The sequence below is a fragment of the Marmota flaviventris genome, chromosome 9, assembly GCF_047511675.1.
Source record: "Marmota flaviventris isolate mMarFla1 chromosome 9, mMarFla1.hap1, whole genome shotgun sequence".
NCBI classification, from domain to species: domain Eukaryota; kingdom Metazoa; phylum Chordata; class Mammalia; order Rodentia; family Sciuridae; genus Marmota; species Marmota flaviventris.
Window position 1 is genome coordinate 76,372,985 of NC_092506.1, and position 18,973 is coordinate 76,391,957.

Sequence of the window (18,973 nt, forward strand, 5' to 3'; positions counted from 1 at the left end):
AGAATTAATATTGCCAAATTGACTATATTACCAACAACATTATACAGATTTAATGCAATTCCAACCAAAATCCCAATGACATTCCTCATAGAAATAGAAGAAACAGTTATGAAATTCATCTGGAAAAATAAGAGACCCAGAATAGCTAAAGCAACACTTAGAAAAAGAGTGAAGCAGGTGGTATCACTATACCAGAACTTAAACTATACTACAGAGCAATAGTAACAAAAACAGCGTGGTATTGGCACCAAGATAGACAAGTAGACCAATGGTACAGAATAGAGGATACAGAGACTAACTCGCATAATTACAGTTATCTTATATTAAACAAAGGCATTAAAAACATACATTAGAGAAAAGATAGCCTCTTCAACAAATGGTGCTGGGAAAACTGGAAATCCATAAGCAACATTATAAAATTAAACCCCTATCTCTCACCATGCTCAAAACTCAATTCAATGTGGTTCAAAGACCTAGGAATTAAACCAAAGACACTATGTCTATTAGAAGAAAAAGTAGGCCCCAATCTTCATCATGTTGGATTATGCATCTACTTACTTAATAAGACTCCTATAGCACAAGAATTAAAATCAAGAATCAATAAATGGAATGGATTTAAACTAAAAACTTCTTCTCAGCAAAATAAACAATCAGTGAAGTGAATAGAGAGCCTACATCTTGGGAGCAAATTTTTACCACTTGCACATCAGATAGAGCACTAATCTCTAGGGTATATAAGCTAAGCACCAAAAAAACAAATAACCCAATCAATAAATGGGAAAAGGAACTGAACAGATACTTCTCAGAGGATGATATACAATCAGTCAACAAATATATGAAAAAATGTTCAACATCTCTAGCAATTGTAGAAATGCAAATCTAAACTACTCTAAGATTTCATCTCACTTCAGTCAGAATGGCAGCTATGAAGAATATAAACAAAAATAAGTTTTGGAGAGGATGTGGGGAAAAAGGTACACTCACACATTGATGATGGGACTGCAAATTGATGCAGCCAGTCTGGAAAGCAATTTGGAGATTCCTTGGAAAACTGGGAATTGAAACACCTTTGACCCAGCTATCCCACTCCTTAGTCTATAACCAAAGAAATTTAAAACAGCATACTACAGAGATACAGCTACATCAATATTTATTGCAGCACAATTCACAATAGCTAAACTGTGGAACCAACCTAGATGCCCTTCAGTAGATGAATGGATAAAGAAAATGTGGTATATATACAGAATGGAATATTACTCAGCATTAGGAGAGCATAAAATCATGGCATTTGCTGAGAAGTGGATGGAGTTGGAGAATATAATGCTAAGTGAAATAAGCCAATCCCAGAAAACCAAATGCCAAATGTTTTCTCTGATATGAGGAGGCTGATTCATAATAGGGATTGGGAAGGCTGTGAGAAGATTAGACATACTCTAGATAGGGCAAAGTAGAAGAAGGCGGCATGGGTGTAGAAAAATTGGTGGAATGAGATGGTCATCATTACTCTAAGTACATGTATGAAGGCACATATGGTGTGATTCTACATTATATATAACTAGAAATATGAAAAATTGTGTTCTGTTTATGTAATATGAATTGAAATGCATATTGCTGCATATATAACAAATTAGAATTTAAAAAAAAAGAAAATGGAGACACACTTCAAAACCATGACTGATGTTAATGATGGCTTGCTTCTGCTCTCAGTTATAGGTTTTAATATCACAATATACATCCTGCTAAATTACAGGATTATATGAACTATACTGATACTGGAATACTCTGTTTCTTTCCAATAACTTATATGTGTGCCATCTTTCACAGCACTTGTCACAACAGCCACACAAAGCAGACCCTAAACAAGCATATGGGGTTGTAGTTTTCACTGGAAAAACATGACTTGTGTTTGCTTGCTTTTACTCCTTGTTCATTCATACTCAACTGTGTCTTGTCCCTCTGTCCTCATTTATGCCTGACCTCTTAACATTTGTTCCAATATGCAAATTTTCCATATGTTGTACTTTAACATCTTTCTAATTGCTGCACACTTTGACTGGGCTTATTTTCAGACATTTCTAAATCTAAGGATAGGCAACAAATAACAACTTACCAGTTGTGAAGAGTAGTTTTCTAGGATCCTAAGAAAAATAAAAAAGAAAATATTTGACTGAAAAATAAACATTGATATGAAATTCTATCAGAAATTTGAAGGGTATAAGAACCATGTAGTGGGCATGTCAGATAGCAGTCTTCCAGTTTAAGTGAAAGAGAATCAACTAAGTTTTCTAACATTTTCATAATGCTAGAGGAGATTAGCACAAGGGAAATAATCCAATACAGAGAAGGGTTTTTTGGTTTTTTATCTGAGAAAGGCTGAGTACTGGATAAGTCAGAAGGCCTAGGATCTAATCTTAATGACTGCTTATAAGCTAGTGGTATTGGTCCTAAGCCCACCTTTTGACAATTTGGGGACTCAACATCTTCAACTATAATGTGGGAATATTAATATACACTCTACTGCAATTGCCAGAATGCACCTCAAGATGGTGGAAATCAACACCAACAAAATGTCAGAGGTTTACATACTTTAAATTCAGTGTAAAGATGAATAATTGAAAACTCACCATATTTCAAATACTGTGAAAACTGTGAGAACACTGAAAGAATTGGGATATGTTTCTAATACTTGAAAATATTGTTATTGTAGTATTTATTTTAAAATATATCTCTCATACAGTAATGGAGTACAGTTAACTCTTTTTCTACCTTCTGCAAAACTTAGGTCAATCTCCAGTAAATGTGTGGATTTGATTTTTCACCCTCATGATGCTTAATACTGCACAAGTTGTGTTTTGGTTTTTGTTTGTTTTGTTGCAATGTGAGGGATCAAGTCGAGAGCCTCATACATACTAGGCAAGCAGTTGGCCAATGAGCTACTTACCAAGTGCCCTAAACAAGATTTTGAATTACTTTATTTATGTTCCACCTTGAATCTGGCTATATAGTAAACAGGAAACCATTTATGTGGTGTAATTAAAGGGGCTTGGAATAAGCATCACGTGCCTTGGAGTAGCTCCTCACCTCGTAATGTAGGACAAATGACTTATCTTTCTGGTTTTAGAAACATGACAAAGTGTGATCTAGAGAAACCCAAAATACGAATAGCTAGAAAAAAAGTGAGCTGAGCAAAGTGACACTGAAATATAAATATATAAATATGGAAAGCCAAAAGATCGAAAAATTACTATTGCCAGAGAAAGAAGACAGAACTGGAGAGTGAGCAACAGCTTCACAGATAATAAGATGAGGCAGAGTATCAGGGTCAGCAACAGCTTCACAGATAACAAGATGAGGCAGAGTATCAGGGTCATTGATATTTTTTTTAAATTTTTATTATTTATTTTTTTAGTTTTCGGCGGACACAACATCTTTGTTTGTATGTGGTGCTGAGGATCGAACCCGGGCCGCACACATGCCAGGCGAGCGTGCTACCGCTTGAGCCACATCCCCAGCCCATCATTGATATTTTTTGAAAATATCAATGCCAATGCTTAATCCAGACCAAATAAATAGTATTAATGTTTTTAAAAATACTTGAAACAAGTATTAGTAAAGTATGTTTTATAACAAAAACTTGAAATCAACCTAAATGCCCATGAATAAGAAAAAAGCTAAAAAATATAACACATTCTTATAAGAGAATGAGACAGATATATTCTGAAACAGTAGCCTTAATATGGATACTTATAGAAACAAGTAAATTGCAGACGAATGGGTATCATCAAATATTACTCAAACGTTTTAAAAGAAACACAAAATGATTAACTGTGACTAGCTTTGAAGGATAAACTTTCAGTTTTAATTTCATCTACTCAGATTTTTAGTATTTTATACTAAATATATTGCTCAACATAAATTAATTTTAATTACTAAAAACCTCAAAATTACTAAAATATGTAGGAAATGTTAAGAAAAAGTATATTCATATGATAAAATGATTATAAGTACTAAAGATATTTGAATTCTAAAAGAGAGAAAGCAAAGGCATGGGGGAAATAGCTGGGGAAGTAACTCAGCATTAAATGGTTTTCCTAAGCATCTACAAATACCTAGGTTCAAATCCCAGCCCCAGCATTAGAAAGAAAAAGAAAATGATAAAATAATAAAAGTATATAGCAAGAGCAGTAAATGTAAACACAAGTGTAATGGAAAGAGGGCAAGATAGATGCAGAAAGGGAGAAGGAAGCTAGAAATTTAGGCTAAGTTTGAAATCATTACACGTGAAGGATAGTTATGGGCATTTTAAGGAGCTAGATTTTTTTCTGTGATTCTCAGTACTAGGTATACTCTATAACCACTTGGTGAGCTTTTTGAAAATATCAATGCCAATGCTTAATCCAGACCAAATAAATAGTCTTAATGTTTTTAAAAATACTAGAAACAAGAGATTTACTGAAAGTTACTTGCTGTTTAGATTTAGTGACTTTTTTTCTCTATTTATTGTTACTTTCTCTTCTGTTTTGTTCTGGGAGGGAGTTCAAGCATATGATTATAGCAATATTGACCCTAAAAATTCAGGTGATATGTAGAAAAGAAAACAGAGAAGATGGAGAACAAGTGTGTTGTCACTACCAGTCAATACTAAAGGACAATGAGGCAGAACAGTTTTGGTGCAGTCTTGTCATTGGGAAGCAAAGGAAGCTTAAAGACAATGTGGAAGTACTGAGCAGCAGAGACCTAACCAGAGCTGTGCATACACTGTACATCAGGCTCTGGCCTACCACTTGTACATACAATTTTATTTCATGGGTGGTTTCACATTTTTTAAAAAGGAGCTAAATCAGATACTGCCTGCTATAGAGTTTGGCTCAAGGTCATCTATTTCAAGGAGTAAAATTAAAAAGGAAAAAGCCTAGCAGTGGTACATGCCTATAATACCAATTACTAAGGAGGCTAAGGCAGAAGGACCTCATGTTCAAGGTCAGCCTCGAGATATAGCAAGAGTACCTCAAAATTTTAAAAATAAATAAATAAATATAAAGAACTGAGGATGTAGTTCAGTGGTAGAGTCCCCCTGGGTTCAATCCCCAATACCACAGGGGGAGGGGTGGGAGCGGGGAAGGAATCATGAAACCTCACCGATATTTTTTAGGTTAAATTATTGATTACCCATGATCCACAAATAGCCTTCTTTTCTGCCCTTTTCCCAAAAACATAGTATGCGAAATATTAAAGTATTTTTACCCTATAATGGTACTGTCGAAACTCTCAAATAAATGATAGGAATTAGACAAAAGCTGCTGGGAGTCAGAAGGTAGACCTGAGTGGCAACCATCCGAACATTACAGAATTTAAAAAGTAGACACTCTGCAAACTCCCATTTTCAGCAGGAGAGACTATGAAATAGTAATTACCTATATTTTCTATTGAAAGGGAATAAAACTCAACTTGACAACTGCGTTTTAAAGCACTCAAAAGGAGAAGCAAGGTACAAATTTTCTGTGAAAATCACAGACCCTCATTAGTCATTTAATGACAAGTGAAAGGAAAATGGGAAGACAGAGACCACCCACCTCATCTTGGTATCTTGCTGCATTCAGTTCAATAAAATCTTCACTGTAGTTCACTGAGAAGTTGAGGGCATTCACCAGATGGGCAGCCACATGCACACCTACAGAACACACCAGGTGCATGTCAACGAGATTTTCAGACACACTCTGTGTGGCAAGAAGTCAGTTCCTCCCACAGTGTAATATAGGGGCAAAGTGTAAGAGCTATATGGGCAATGGAATATTACATTGAAAAGTAAAGCTTTTAAAATATTTCAAAACTCTTGAATATTGAGACTTTATCTAATTTTCAAAAGTTAGAATGAAATAGCCATGGTAATTCAGATTTGAAAAAAAAGATACATACTCAACCGTTGACCCCACCACACACACATACATATTTTAAAAAATGCAAGTCTAATAACATTGACATTTACTGTTTTGCTTAAGGGGCTCCTGGGTATTTTAGGTATTCTACATCCTTCATCTCTCCCATGGTTCCAAACCTCTCTATATCTTATACACCTCATTGTCATACAACATAAAATAGAGGCCAACTGAAAGGCTTTTGGCCAACTGAAAATTTTCACAATCCATAGATAATGTCCTAATCCCAAAAACAGAATGTTGGGAACCACTTCGGAAACAAAAACTCTGGAAAATAATGATCACCATTTGATAAATGACCTACCTATAATTGCACAGTACAGAGTGTGTAGCTGACTCAGAGTTCATACAAAAGATAAAGCATTAGGAAATTACTATAGATTTCAAGACAAACTCATTTTAACATAACCAGGGGAGAAAAAAAAAATATCTTGAGGAGATAGATCAAGGAAGGAGCAAATCACCCATATTCTCCTCCATTCCCAACCTTTTCCTGTGGGTGAAATAAGTTATGAAATGGGTAAACAATATTATAATGTATTGGAAGGAACAACAGTTAACTAAAAATCCTGTGATCTTGACCACATTGCTTGTCTACCAGCTCCTCAGTTTACATTTCTCTATAAAATGATAGTGACAGAAGTGAAAGACTTGAGATAAGTGCTCTGCAATTGCTTAATAAGCCATTATAGTTTCCAACAATGTATGGAATGTAGTCATTCAAAAGAAGACATAGTGGGGAAAGCAGAGAACTCTGATCCCCGGCAAGCCAGAATAAAAATACAGAGAGACTAGGAGCAATAGATTACAAAAACTAATGAAAGTGAGAGGGGACTGAATGCTAAATAAACTCAAAGTTGACTTAAAGGACTTATAAGATAGGTAATCAAATTAGAAGTGGGGAAAAGGTCACATTAAAAGTCGACAAATGAATACTTATTAGAAAGTTAATCAGGAGAGTGTGGTTTCAGTAAAAGAACAGACAGAACAATTGAACAGAATAAAAAGGCCAGAAATAGACTGTGAATAAAGTCAACTGTTCTTTGACAAAGAAGCAAAGGCAATGGAATGGAGGGGGAAAAATAGAATTTTCAACAAATGGTTCTGGAACAGTTGAAAATTGACATTTAAAAAAAATGAGTCTAGACATATACCTCACATATTTCATTAAAATTAACTCAAAATGGATCACAGAACTAAATGTAAAATTTCAAACTATAATACCCCAAAAGCCAACATGAGGAAATATGTAAATTACCTCGGGTTTGATGATGACTTTTTATTTATTATAATCAATCATTATCATTTTATAATCAATCATTATCATTTTAATTGTACTTGTTTATGCAGTACAGTGTGATAATTCACTACACGTATACAATGGGTGATGTTTTAATCAAGGTAATTATCATGTCCATGTCCTTGAACATTTTTAAAAATTTTTGGTTAACACATAATATTTGTGCACATATAAGAAGAAGTACAGTGTGACATTTCAAAAGGGTATACAATATTTATTTCCATTAGCTAATAATGTTGAGGATTTTTTCAAACTTATTAATCATTCTTCTTTTGAGGAGTATCTATTCATATAATTTACCCATTTTGAATTAGATTATTTGTTTTGGGTTGTTGAGTTTTAAAATTTTTTATATATTCTGAATATTAATCTTTCATTGGATGAATAATTTCTAAAACTCTTTCTCATTCTGTAGATTGTTTCTTCACTCTGTTGACTATTTCCTTTGCTCCTCAGAAACTTCTTAATTTAACATAATCCTGCTTGTCTGGTTTTTGCTTTGAATGCCTATAATTTGGGTGTCTTATAAAACAGAGGTATGCCTATTCCAATGTCTTGAAATGTTTCCTTGTTTTCTCTAGTGATTGCATAGTTTCAGGTCTTATATTTAGATCTTTGAACTATTTTGAGTTAATTTTGTATGTGTGTGAAAGATAGGGGTCAACTTTCAGTATTATACAGGTGAATATTTAGTTTTCCCAGCACCATTAATTGAAGAGTCTTTCTTTTTCTCCAACATATGCTTTTAACACTTTTGTTGGAAATTTGTTGCCTGTATACTCATGGGGTTATTCCTGGGCTCTGTTCCATTAGTCTGTGTGTCTGCCTTTTGCCAATACTATGCTGTTTTGGTTACCATAGCTTTGTAGTGTATTTTGAAGCCAGATAGTGTGATGTCCTCTGCTTTGTTCTTTTTGCTCAAGATTGTTTTGGCTATTCTGAATTCTTTTGTGCTTCCATGTACTTTTTTAGGATCATATTTTCTATTTATATAAAGAAAGACTCGAGATATAAAGAATGTCATTGGTATTTTAGCGGGAATTGTATTGAAACTATAATTTGGTGATGACCTTTGCATATAGCACCAAAGGCATGATTCATGAAAAAAAAAAAAAAAGGATTGATAAGCTGGACTTCATTAAGTACAAGTCACGAGACTGGGAGAAAATATTTGCAAAAGTCATATCTGATGAAGGATTTTTATCCAAAATAAACAAAAAACACTTAAAACTCAACAATAATAAAATATAAAATGTGATTACAAAAGAGTCAAAAAAGAGGACATATAGATGACAAATAAGCATACCTGCCATGTACGATGCTCCACATCATATATCTTCAGGGAAACATAATTAAAACAACAAAATACCACTTTATAACTGTTAGCATGGCCAAAAACCATAACACTGACAACTCCAAATCCTGGTGCAGATGTGGATAAATAGGAATTATCAAGGTAATTATCATGCCTCACACTCACTGATAGTGAAAATTCAAAATGGTATAGTCATTTTTGAAGACAGTTTGTAATCCTGCCATACATACTCTTTCCATACATTAGAACATTTTCATGTTTTCCCAAGCAAGTTTAAAACTATGTTCACATGAAAACCCAAACACAGATGTTTGCAGTAGATTTATTCATAATTGCTATGAGTTGAAAGCAACTGAAGATATCCTTAAAGGTGAAGGGATAAATTAATTGAGGTATATCCAGACCAGGGAATATTATTCAAAGCTAAAAAGACATGAGCAGCCAAGTCATAAAAACATGTGGAAGGAACTTAAATTCATATTACTAAATGAACAAAGCCAATCTGAAAAGGCTCTATTCTATATGATTCCAACTGTATGACCTTCTGAAGAGGTAAATCTATAAAAACTACAAAAAGATCAGTGGATGCCAGGGATTAGACAAAAGTGAATGATGAACTATAGAGCTCAGCGGAAACACAGGACAGTGAAAAATACTCTGCATGATACTAGCAGTGGATATGTGTTAATATACACTTGTCCAGACCCACAGATTGCACAATACTAAGAGTGAACCCTTGACAGTAGAATGAATCAGACATAACTTTCCTATGTTCATATATGAATACATGATCAGTGTAACTCCACATCATGTACAACCACAAAAATGGGAAGGTATACTCCATGTATGTATGATATGTCAAAATACATTCTACTGCCATGTATAACTAAAAGAACAAATTAAAATTTGTTTTAAAAAGAGTGAGCCCTAACATTAGCTATGGACTTTGAGTAATAAATACGTGCACATGTAGACTCAATTGTAACAAACTGATTATACCATTCTGTTGGCAGATGTTGATAATGAGGGAGGCTATGTATGAAAAGGTGGTAGGCAAAGAGAGTATATGGAAAAATCTCTTCTCAGTTTTGTTATGAACTTACTACATTTGCTCTAAAAAATGATTTTTAATTTTTTTTAATAAAAGAAATAAGCAAACTGTAACAAGCAAGTTTAAAAGAAGTAAAACAAAGATTGTAGTATAATTTGACTATGACAGGCATAAAACTTTATAAACAACTCAGTATTCTATAGCCTCATAAGTACTGAAATCTAGTTAAAAAAACAACTCTCATTTTAAATTAACTACATATTAATTTATATGTTAAATACATACTTATGTCGCAAAAATACAATAGCGCCCTTGAAGAATTGTCATTCTGAATTCCCCTGGGGAGAAAACTGTCCTACATAACAAACATGTAAGAGACAATTGATATACACTTTCCTTAAAAGGCTTTTAAGTCAAAAGAAACCTCTGCTTCTCATTTTAGGCAGCTGGGAAGAAGTTGTGCTAAGAACTTTATGTGAATATTTTCATTTAACTCTCACGGCAAAATAGTGAGGTAGGCAGAATCATTCTTATTTTACAGATAAGAAAACTCAGGTTAGCCAGGTGTGGTGGCACATGCCTATAATTCCAGCAGCTGGGGAAGTTGAGGCAGGAGGATCACAAGCTCAAAGCCAACCTCAGCAATTTAGCAAGGTCCTAAGAAATTCATCAAGACCCTGTCTCTAAATAAAATATTTAAAGTGGACTGGAGATGTAGCTCAGTGGTAAAGTGCCCCTGGGTTCAATCCCTAGTACCAAAAAATAAAAAGTAACATCCAAAGTAGACCACTAAGGAGTGGAAAAATGTGAACCCTCTAGGACACAAGGTCATCCAGTAGTCCTCTACAATATCTTGATCTCCAGGTTGTTCTCCAATCCACCCAGGATATTTGGACATAATTATAGTTTAGAACAAATCAAGTAATAAATATGCCACAGGTTTCTAATCCTCCTCCATTCCTAATCTTTCATGCTCCTGCCTCTGACCCATCCCACTCTTATCACAGCCTACATCCTCACCTCATCCTAGACTCCCAGTCTCCCTCTAGTCTAAGCTGCACCAGAGTTCTAAATCCATCCCTGAAATGCTTTCCCCATCTCTCACCTCCAGAAGTGGGGACTAATGATGGGAGGATGTTCTGGGATAAAACAGTGAATATGCCTGTTTCAAAAATGCTTGGTAATTTTTTAAAAGCTTGAAGTTTTAATAACTTCTTGGTAATAGCCATTGCAAAACATTCCTGAGTAAAAGTGGCCATACATTAATGTCCAGTTAAATGACTTTAGTATCAACACAGCTATGTCACATCAAATAATAGTCAGATAAAAATGTCAAGTATTATATGACACTGGGATAATCTCTGAAATTGTAAATTGAAATAACCCATCATGCTCTAAGAACTCCACATGTATGGTCTCATTTTACACTTAAAATTGTACAGTCAGTAGTGCAGTTGGTGCTATATTCACAATTTTACTTTTTTTTTTTCTTTTAGTACTGTGATTGAACCCAGGGTTGCTTAACCACTGAGCCATATACCCAGCTTTCTTTTTTTCTTTCTTTTTTTTTATTTTGAGACAGGGTCTCATTAAGTTGCTCAGGGCCTTATAAAATTGCTGAGGCTAGCCTCCAACTTGCAATTCTCCTGCCCCAGCATTCTAATCCACTGGGATGATAGGCATGTGCCATCATGCCTAGCCATTTTACTTCTTTAAAAAGCCACAAATTGAGTATAAGAGAGGTGATCTAACACAGTAAGGCAGATGGCAGCTAGGGGTAGAACCTACAGAACCTCTCTTCAGGGCACATCACTACATCACTATGTTTATTTCTTTCTGTTTCAAAGATTTGAAATATACCACATGAATCCTCAATAAAAATTTATTTTACAGTGACTTTTAAAAATGAAAGGATTCTCATTTTACATATTTAACTTCAAATAGATCAAGATAAAATTCCATAAATTCTGACATCAGTTATTATACCCAAATACTAATATCAAGGACATATTTACAAAATATAGTTTTGGGGGGAATCATTTTCTGTAAATGAATATTTCACATTTTATTTTTCAAGCATTTAAACTCATATCATATCATTCCTTTTAGAGCCTGAAAACTTTTGGTCTGTTTCTTCCAATATTTATAAATGAAATTATCTACTTTCGGGAAACAGTCCCCATCAGCCTGGGATGGGAGGTGGGGACTTTGGGTATCATAATGAAAAAGTCATAAGACACACCCATTTTCTGTAGTTCCCCTGGACAACTCTTTTTAAACTCATGGAAGAGTATAAACTAACATATGTAAGAAAAGCTCATGTTGGTGACAGCAAATAATGTATAGAACAATAAAATGATACATTTAAACACTAGTAAAATGTATATTTCTAAAAAAAAAGTTTAATATCATCTGACTTTCTCACCTGAGAAAATACAGATAGTAATACCACAGGTTATATGAAATGTTCTGCTTTTATCCAACAATCTTCTTGTTCTCCTGCTTGGTACCTAAATAAAATTTAATATGGTAAATAAGGTGCAACAAATAAGATGTACAACCTTTTTCACTTTAACACTACTCATAATATAAAAATTTTGGAAATATAGCAGAAGCCTATGAATTAAAATTAGTGAGATGAATTATGATACACTTAATGAAACATTCAAACAATTAAAAATAATGTGAAAAGATTATGTTATTGATTTCTTAAGAATGAAAGATACTTTTAGGGAATAAAATTATAAAATAGAAACTACATTTTGATTCTATGTTGTTCAAAGTTAAGGGCATTGGATGTTAATGTCTCTAAACTGTCATCAGTAGTTGCTCATGCAGAGTAGGATCAGGAGGAAAGTTCTCTGACTATTTTACATATTTCTGTGATGTTTGAATTTCACAGTATATATGATTTCCTTTGCTAGCCAAAAAATAAGATTATTTTTAAATGAGGCAATCTCATCTAGGGTTTTAAATGCCTGCTTGATCTCATAGAAAAATAAATGTCAAGCATCTTTGAATATCTGTATTTCACACTGTGAAACAATTTTTAAAGACTTATTAAATACTGGGAGACTTCAGTAGGCACTTTTATTTCCTGCCACTTATCTTTTCTTTTTTCATGCCAAGCCAATAGCCAGCCATAGGGATCAAAACCTAGCATTTTACAATGGAAGGCAATCTAGGGAAGGAATTATTTCCACAAAAATTACTGCCTTAAAAATAAAGTTTCCAAATGTAATTACAAGATTGAGAAGTTTTACCGGATTGAGTTGCACATATGAACTTCACAGATCAAAGCTACCTCAAGTTAAAAATTCATTTGAAATTACTATCTGTCTAGTAGTACCTTACTGTTTTAGTGATGAGTGGATTCACACATACCCACACACACACACATACATATGAACATGCACATATACACAATAATAATCAAAGACAAAGAATTTCACTTATATCCTTCATTTTAAAACAGTAAATATTGTAACATAATCTTTTCACATTATTTGATCACACTAATTTGATCTAGATATGTTTTTTAAGCTCCAAATGGGTATGTGTATGTGTGTGTGTGTATGTGTGTGTTAAGTAGAGATAAGGTGCCAACACTATCATGTGTTGCTAAAAGGCCACAGGATTCCTACTTGTTCACCTGGATGTAGCTAAGTGAAAATGCAGGACTGTGATGAGACAAGGTGTGGTACAGAGAGCTCAGAAGTGGGGTGGATTTTAGCTCCTCCTTCACTAGTCATGATCTTGGTCAAGTCACTTCTGCTTTCCAAGCCTCAGGTTGCTCACGTACAAATGGAACTGATTAATCCTTATTGCAGATTCATTGTAAGGATTCACAATGTTGTGTATGAAGTGCTCAGCACAGTGCCTGAAAACACTATTTATAATTTTTCTCTGATCCTCTGCTCTACCTAGTGTTGTAGGAGAACTCATGGATGATCTTGAGATCATCCCTTACCATCATTTCTGAAGAAATCAATCTAAACAAAAGTCAGACCATGAAAATTAAACAGAATTAAGACGTGACCATAACATTCGATTTTATGTTGAAATCCATAATGAGGATGTTCTTTTTTTCTTACCTTCTGGGATCCTCGAAGATAAGCCAGGAGTGTTCGGCACATAGGTAAAAGGATAAGGCTGCAGTTGAAGTTAAGAACAGATGCTGAAGCTCTGCTGAAACACAATCCTAGCTGAACAAACAAAGCAAGGGTCAAAACATAGTTAAGTACATAAGCAAAAGAACCCTGACCTAGACCCACAAGCTGCAGGTATCTCCCTATTTCCCCTTTGAGGATCACAGTAAATACCTGCTCCTTCTAGAGTCTTCAACAGCCCTCCTTTCACCAGAAAGCCTGTTAGCAAAATTGGTTTCTTTATGCGTGGAATGGCTGTAAAATTTAGTTCTCCTCTCATGTCAGCTAGTGTTGTTATCAAATGAGTACATTCTTCCAGTTTGATTTCTTGTTTTGTCCTCACTGTCTAGGTGTTGAGAGCTCTAGAGAGAGAGAATCTCAGCACCGTTTTCTGCAACTCCACATTCATGTGGCATTGGATCTTTTATTCACTGATAGACCCTCAAGACTTTAAAGAGCTTTCATTTGTATCCTCCCTCTGAAATTCTCTCAGCATAACCCACTTCTTTACACTACATTACCTGCCTGCAAGCTCTTCACCTCACTAACTCTTCATCCCCAGGTTTCTAAGTAAGCTCTACTTACTCCAGACCTGAAAGCAGGAGAGTTGCCTCTATTATATACTCTATTATATACTCTATTATATATTATATACTCTATTATATACTCTCACTGCTTTCTGTCCTTACTTTATTATAATGTCTGTTTAATACTCTTTCAATCTTCTCTTTTTAAGATTCATTTTATTTTTATTTACTGTATATATATATATATATATATATATATATATATATATATATGGTACGATGTGATCTTTTAACATGTAGATACATTGTGGAATGATCAAATCAGGCCAATAAATATGTATCACCTCAAATAAATACTTATCATACCCTTGTAGTAAGACCATTTAAAATCCACTTTTTGCTATTTTGAAACTTGCTACAAATTATTATTAGTCACCATTGTGCAATACATCATCAGAACCTATTCCTCCTGTCTGAAACTTTGGACCCTTCTATCAACATCTCCTCTTTCTGCACCTGCCACCACCCTGCCCGAAGTCTCTGGTAATCATTCTACTCTCTATCTCCAAGAATTCTACTTTTTTAGGCAAGTGCTCTACCACTGAGCACAACCTCAGCCCTCTACTTTTTTAGATTCTAACAATAAGCAATATCATACAGCAGTTCTCTTTCTGTGTCTGGCTTCATTCACTATGCACAATGTCCTCTAGGTTCATTCATGTTGTTTGAGATGTTCAATCTTAAATGAGATGGTACCTTAGAAAACTGCAATTCATATATTTGGGTATGTCTTGGAAGCAGGACATAAGTGTTTTTTGTGCACTATTTCCATTTGGTCAGTTAATTTCTGATTACAAAATAATTTCTAATTACAAAAATAAATGAATATTATAGAATATAATACAGTGGTGTTAGCAAATACACAGTTATATACTATTACTGGCCATGCACAGTTACAGTTTGAACATATTTCATTTATTAACATATCAAACCTTCTCCTATAACTCTGAGAAATAATTAATAGCTTTTTAGGATTACTCTTATATAAAGGGGAATGTGACATTATGATTATAATGTTATAATAGTAATAAGAGTAACATTAAGACCTAACATAAAACAAAAAAAAAAAGATGTTGTGGAGCCAAAATTGAAACCCAGAGGTTCTAGCTAGAGTGTCTATGCCATGAATAACCACTTTAGACTTCCTCTTCAAGTTGGCTTTTTAAAAGACAATGCCCAGAAGGCACATAGTAGGCAATAGATATTTTGTTAAACAACTTGAATTTACATTTGAAGAAAGAAAATGTAGACAACCAGTCTAGATAACATTTCTCTCCTTATATGCTTCTCCATCAACAAGATGATTATTATTCTTGTTTTTTTATCATTAGAAAAATTAGAGGTACAAATATTTGAGATTATTAGAGAAGGCCACAGCAATATGTCCATTAGGATTGCCTACACACTGAGGTTTGGAGGGGATTCCTAGCACTCTTATTCTTCTTTACTTCCGTTTAGTATGTGGCATGTTACTTTAAACATTTTATGTTTTGTCCTATTTCTCTAATAAAAGGGTAAGCCCTTCAAGGACAGGAAAAATAGTTCTAAAATGCTTAAGATCACTTTACATTTTATTTCAGTTCTCATGTAATTAATTGATTTTGAATAGATTTTTAATGTAATCCTCAGATCAGCTCTGTAACATAGGCTGAGTACACAGTATTATTGCCATTTCAGAGATAAAGAGCTTTTACTAAATAAAAATAATTATACCCACAAACAAAAAATTCTGAATTTAATGCTTTGGGGTAGTGCCTGGATACCAATATTTCTGAAAGCTTTCCAGATAATTCTAATATGAAACATGGATTAAAAATTATAGTCATAAACTAGTTAGCTAAATTGTATTGCTCATAAATTATAAAACAAAAACAATCATTAAATTATAATGAGTAAACAGAATTTTATATCTACAAATTTACTGACCAAACTGGATTTAAAATTAATTTTCATATTTAGAAACAAAATTATTCTAAATATGCTTAAATTAAAAAGTGACAACAACAAGATCTCATGTGCAGAAAGCTGACACAGTGAGGAAGAACTAACAAGAGGCTTTTCATTTCCTACCCTCTAACACAAAAACAGGCGCTGCACAGGCGCCTTTAATGGACCACAGGACATCTTTTCAAATGTTACAAGATACAAACGATTATACTCATTTCACAACTGAGTTACATAAGGATCTTAGAGGCTGAAACCTTCCCCAAGGTCATACAACTAGTAGAAGATAAACTCTGTACCTTAGACTGGGGGATTATCTTCATCTTGGGTTAAAATCAAGACCAAAAAGACAACAAGAAAAAAAAAACAAACAGGCCCAGAAGGTTATGCAAGGAAAACTACTATTAAAGATAGGGAAAGCCTGTTCCTATAGCCCCCTTGGGCCATATACATTATGACTTTGTTGCCAGAGGAGTTCCTTAGTCAAGACAAGGTCTTGAATTTTAACTCCCATCAAGTGCAATTGCTTCACTTCATTCCTTTGGTTTGAAATACTCCTGTAACCCTAGCTAGCACCACTTACTCTTCAGTTGGTATATTCATAAAAATGTTTGTATCTGATTAGACTCAAACTTCTTTGAGCTCCACTGTATGGCCTTGATTCTTACATACTCTCTCACAAGGTCAGTCCTAGAGAGGCAGATGTCCCAAAGGTACCTGAATCCTCTTTATAACTACCTCTCAACTCTAGGATCTAGGAAGGCAGAAATTGGTTTATACTTTTCTACTCCTTATTCATACCATGTTGCAAGTTCCTCAAATGCAACATTTTGGTGTTTACAGCTTTGAATCCTTAACCCTAACACAATGGCTATACCCAATAATATGGATGTGCACTGAATTTTTCAACACATGTATCATGCTTTGATAATCATCTCATTTGGTTACAACACTACACTTGGTTCATATATTTATAATCTTCAGATGATTTTATTCAGGAATCCTCTATGTCTAACAATTACTTTAAAATAGCTCACAGTATCATGGGAAAACATTAGGAAGTGGTCAAAGAAAGTCCCTACTATCATCAGGAAGATGAAGTTTCTCTACTTACATGAATGCAATGCCATAAATGTGTATAAAGGAGAAAATCTCTTTCACAAAAACTAGACACCTCAAAAAATTATTAGTTCCATTATTATTCCCCTCAGAATTTTTATAAAAATTTATCCATCAAAATGGGTACTAAGGCAGACATGGTGGCACGCACTTGTAATCCCAACGGTTGAGGATTTCAAGCTCAAAGCCAGCCTCAGCTACTTAGGGAGACCCTAAGCAACTTAGCAAGACCCTGTGTCAAAATTTTAAAAAATTAAAAATTAAAAAAACTTGTGAATAGTTGTTTTATTTATCAAAAGGGACTTTATAGATGTGATTAAGGTTATAGTTCTTAACCATAAAGAGAGTACTTTAAATTAGCCAGGTGGATTCAATCTAATCATGTGAGCATTTAAGAGCTGAGAAATTTTTGCACTGGAGGCAACAGAGAGTGAGCAGTAAGGGATGTCAGAGAAATTCTATAAATAGGACTCACTGGTTGATATGTAGGGGCCCCTGTGTAAGGATAATGAGAAGCCTTGACTGGCAACCAGCAAGAAAAAGAAGACTTCAGTCCTCTGTCTGCAAGGGACTGTATTTTGGTAACACACCAAATAATCTTAGAGGCAGGTATTTCCCAGAACCTCACCTAGAACCCAGTTGACATATTCATTTCAGCCTGTGAACTTTGGAGTAGAGAAATCAACTGCTAAGTTTCTGACCTACAGAACTACAGTTTTAAACTACCATATGTATGATAATTTGTAAGAACAGCAAAACAAAACTAAGACACCAAAATGGAGGTCAGCTTTCATCAAATACTTATCAGATATTTCAGGCTGCAAAACCAAAGACGTATTTCAAAAGACGGTATAGAATATATTCTTTAATTTCATAGTAAATTGTTAGAAGTACAAATTTTAGATTCAAACAAGTTTTCTTTTTACTTTTGAGATGTCTAACCATGTCATTTGTTAGATGACTGGCTATAAACAAATTATAAACTTCTCTGAAGAATGGGAGATAAAACTGATATCAATATACAATTCAAAATATAGGTACCATACAGATCACTTTCTCTAAAGATGTAATTAACTTAAATATTAGGAACAAACAATGATTTAAAATCCATTATTTCAGCCTTTTTTAAAAACTAGCAGTTTTGAAGCCGATAAGCTCATACTCAAAACGAACTATTGAACTAAGATTCTAACTTAAAAGTTACAAAAATAACACTATTCACCTCCCAAAAATGAAAACAAAACAAAGATTAAAACAGAAAATTTAAAACCCTTATAAACAAATTAAGATAAATCATAGGAGTCGGCAGTGGCAGGATATACAGTCAATACTAAAAAGCTAAGAGCATTGCTATATGATACCAACAAATATTTTTACAAATTTATTTTTAATATTTCATTTTATATGAACAATAAAATGATAATTTTTCTTTAAATAAGTTTAACAGGGCTGGGGTTGCGATTCGGCAGTAGAGCACTCACCTAGCACATGCGAGGCCATGGGTTTGATCCTCAGCACCACATATAAATAAATAAGTCAAATAAAGGTAAAAAATTTTTTAAAAAATAAGTTT

At 34.0% G+C, this 18,973-nt stretch overlaps 1 protein-coding gene across 2 annotated transcripts in view; it reads right to left on the reverse strand.

Moving 5' to 3' along the window:
• Nox4 (NADPH oxidase 4) overlaps nucleotides 1-18,973 on the reverse strand; it is a 169,849-nt gene that overhangs the window by 124,553 nt on the left and 26,323 nt on the right. For both annotated transcript variants that reach the window (XM_071617160.1, XM_027942593.3), the window contains exons 3-6: nucleotides 13,697-13,807; nucleotides 12,028-12,112; nucleotides 5,574-5,671; nucleotides 2,111-2,138 (exon numbers count right to left, since the gene is read on the reverse strand). In XM_071617160.1, coding sequence (XP_071473261.1) covers nucleotides 2,111-2,138; nucleotides 5,574-5,671; nucleotides 12,028-12,112; nucleotides 13,697-13,807 — 322 coding nt within the window. The remainder of the gene's footprint in view (nucleotides 1-2,110; nucleotides 2,139-5,573; nucleotides 5,672-12,027; nucleotides 12,113-13,696; nucleotides 13,808-18,973) is intronic.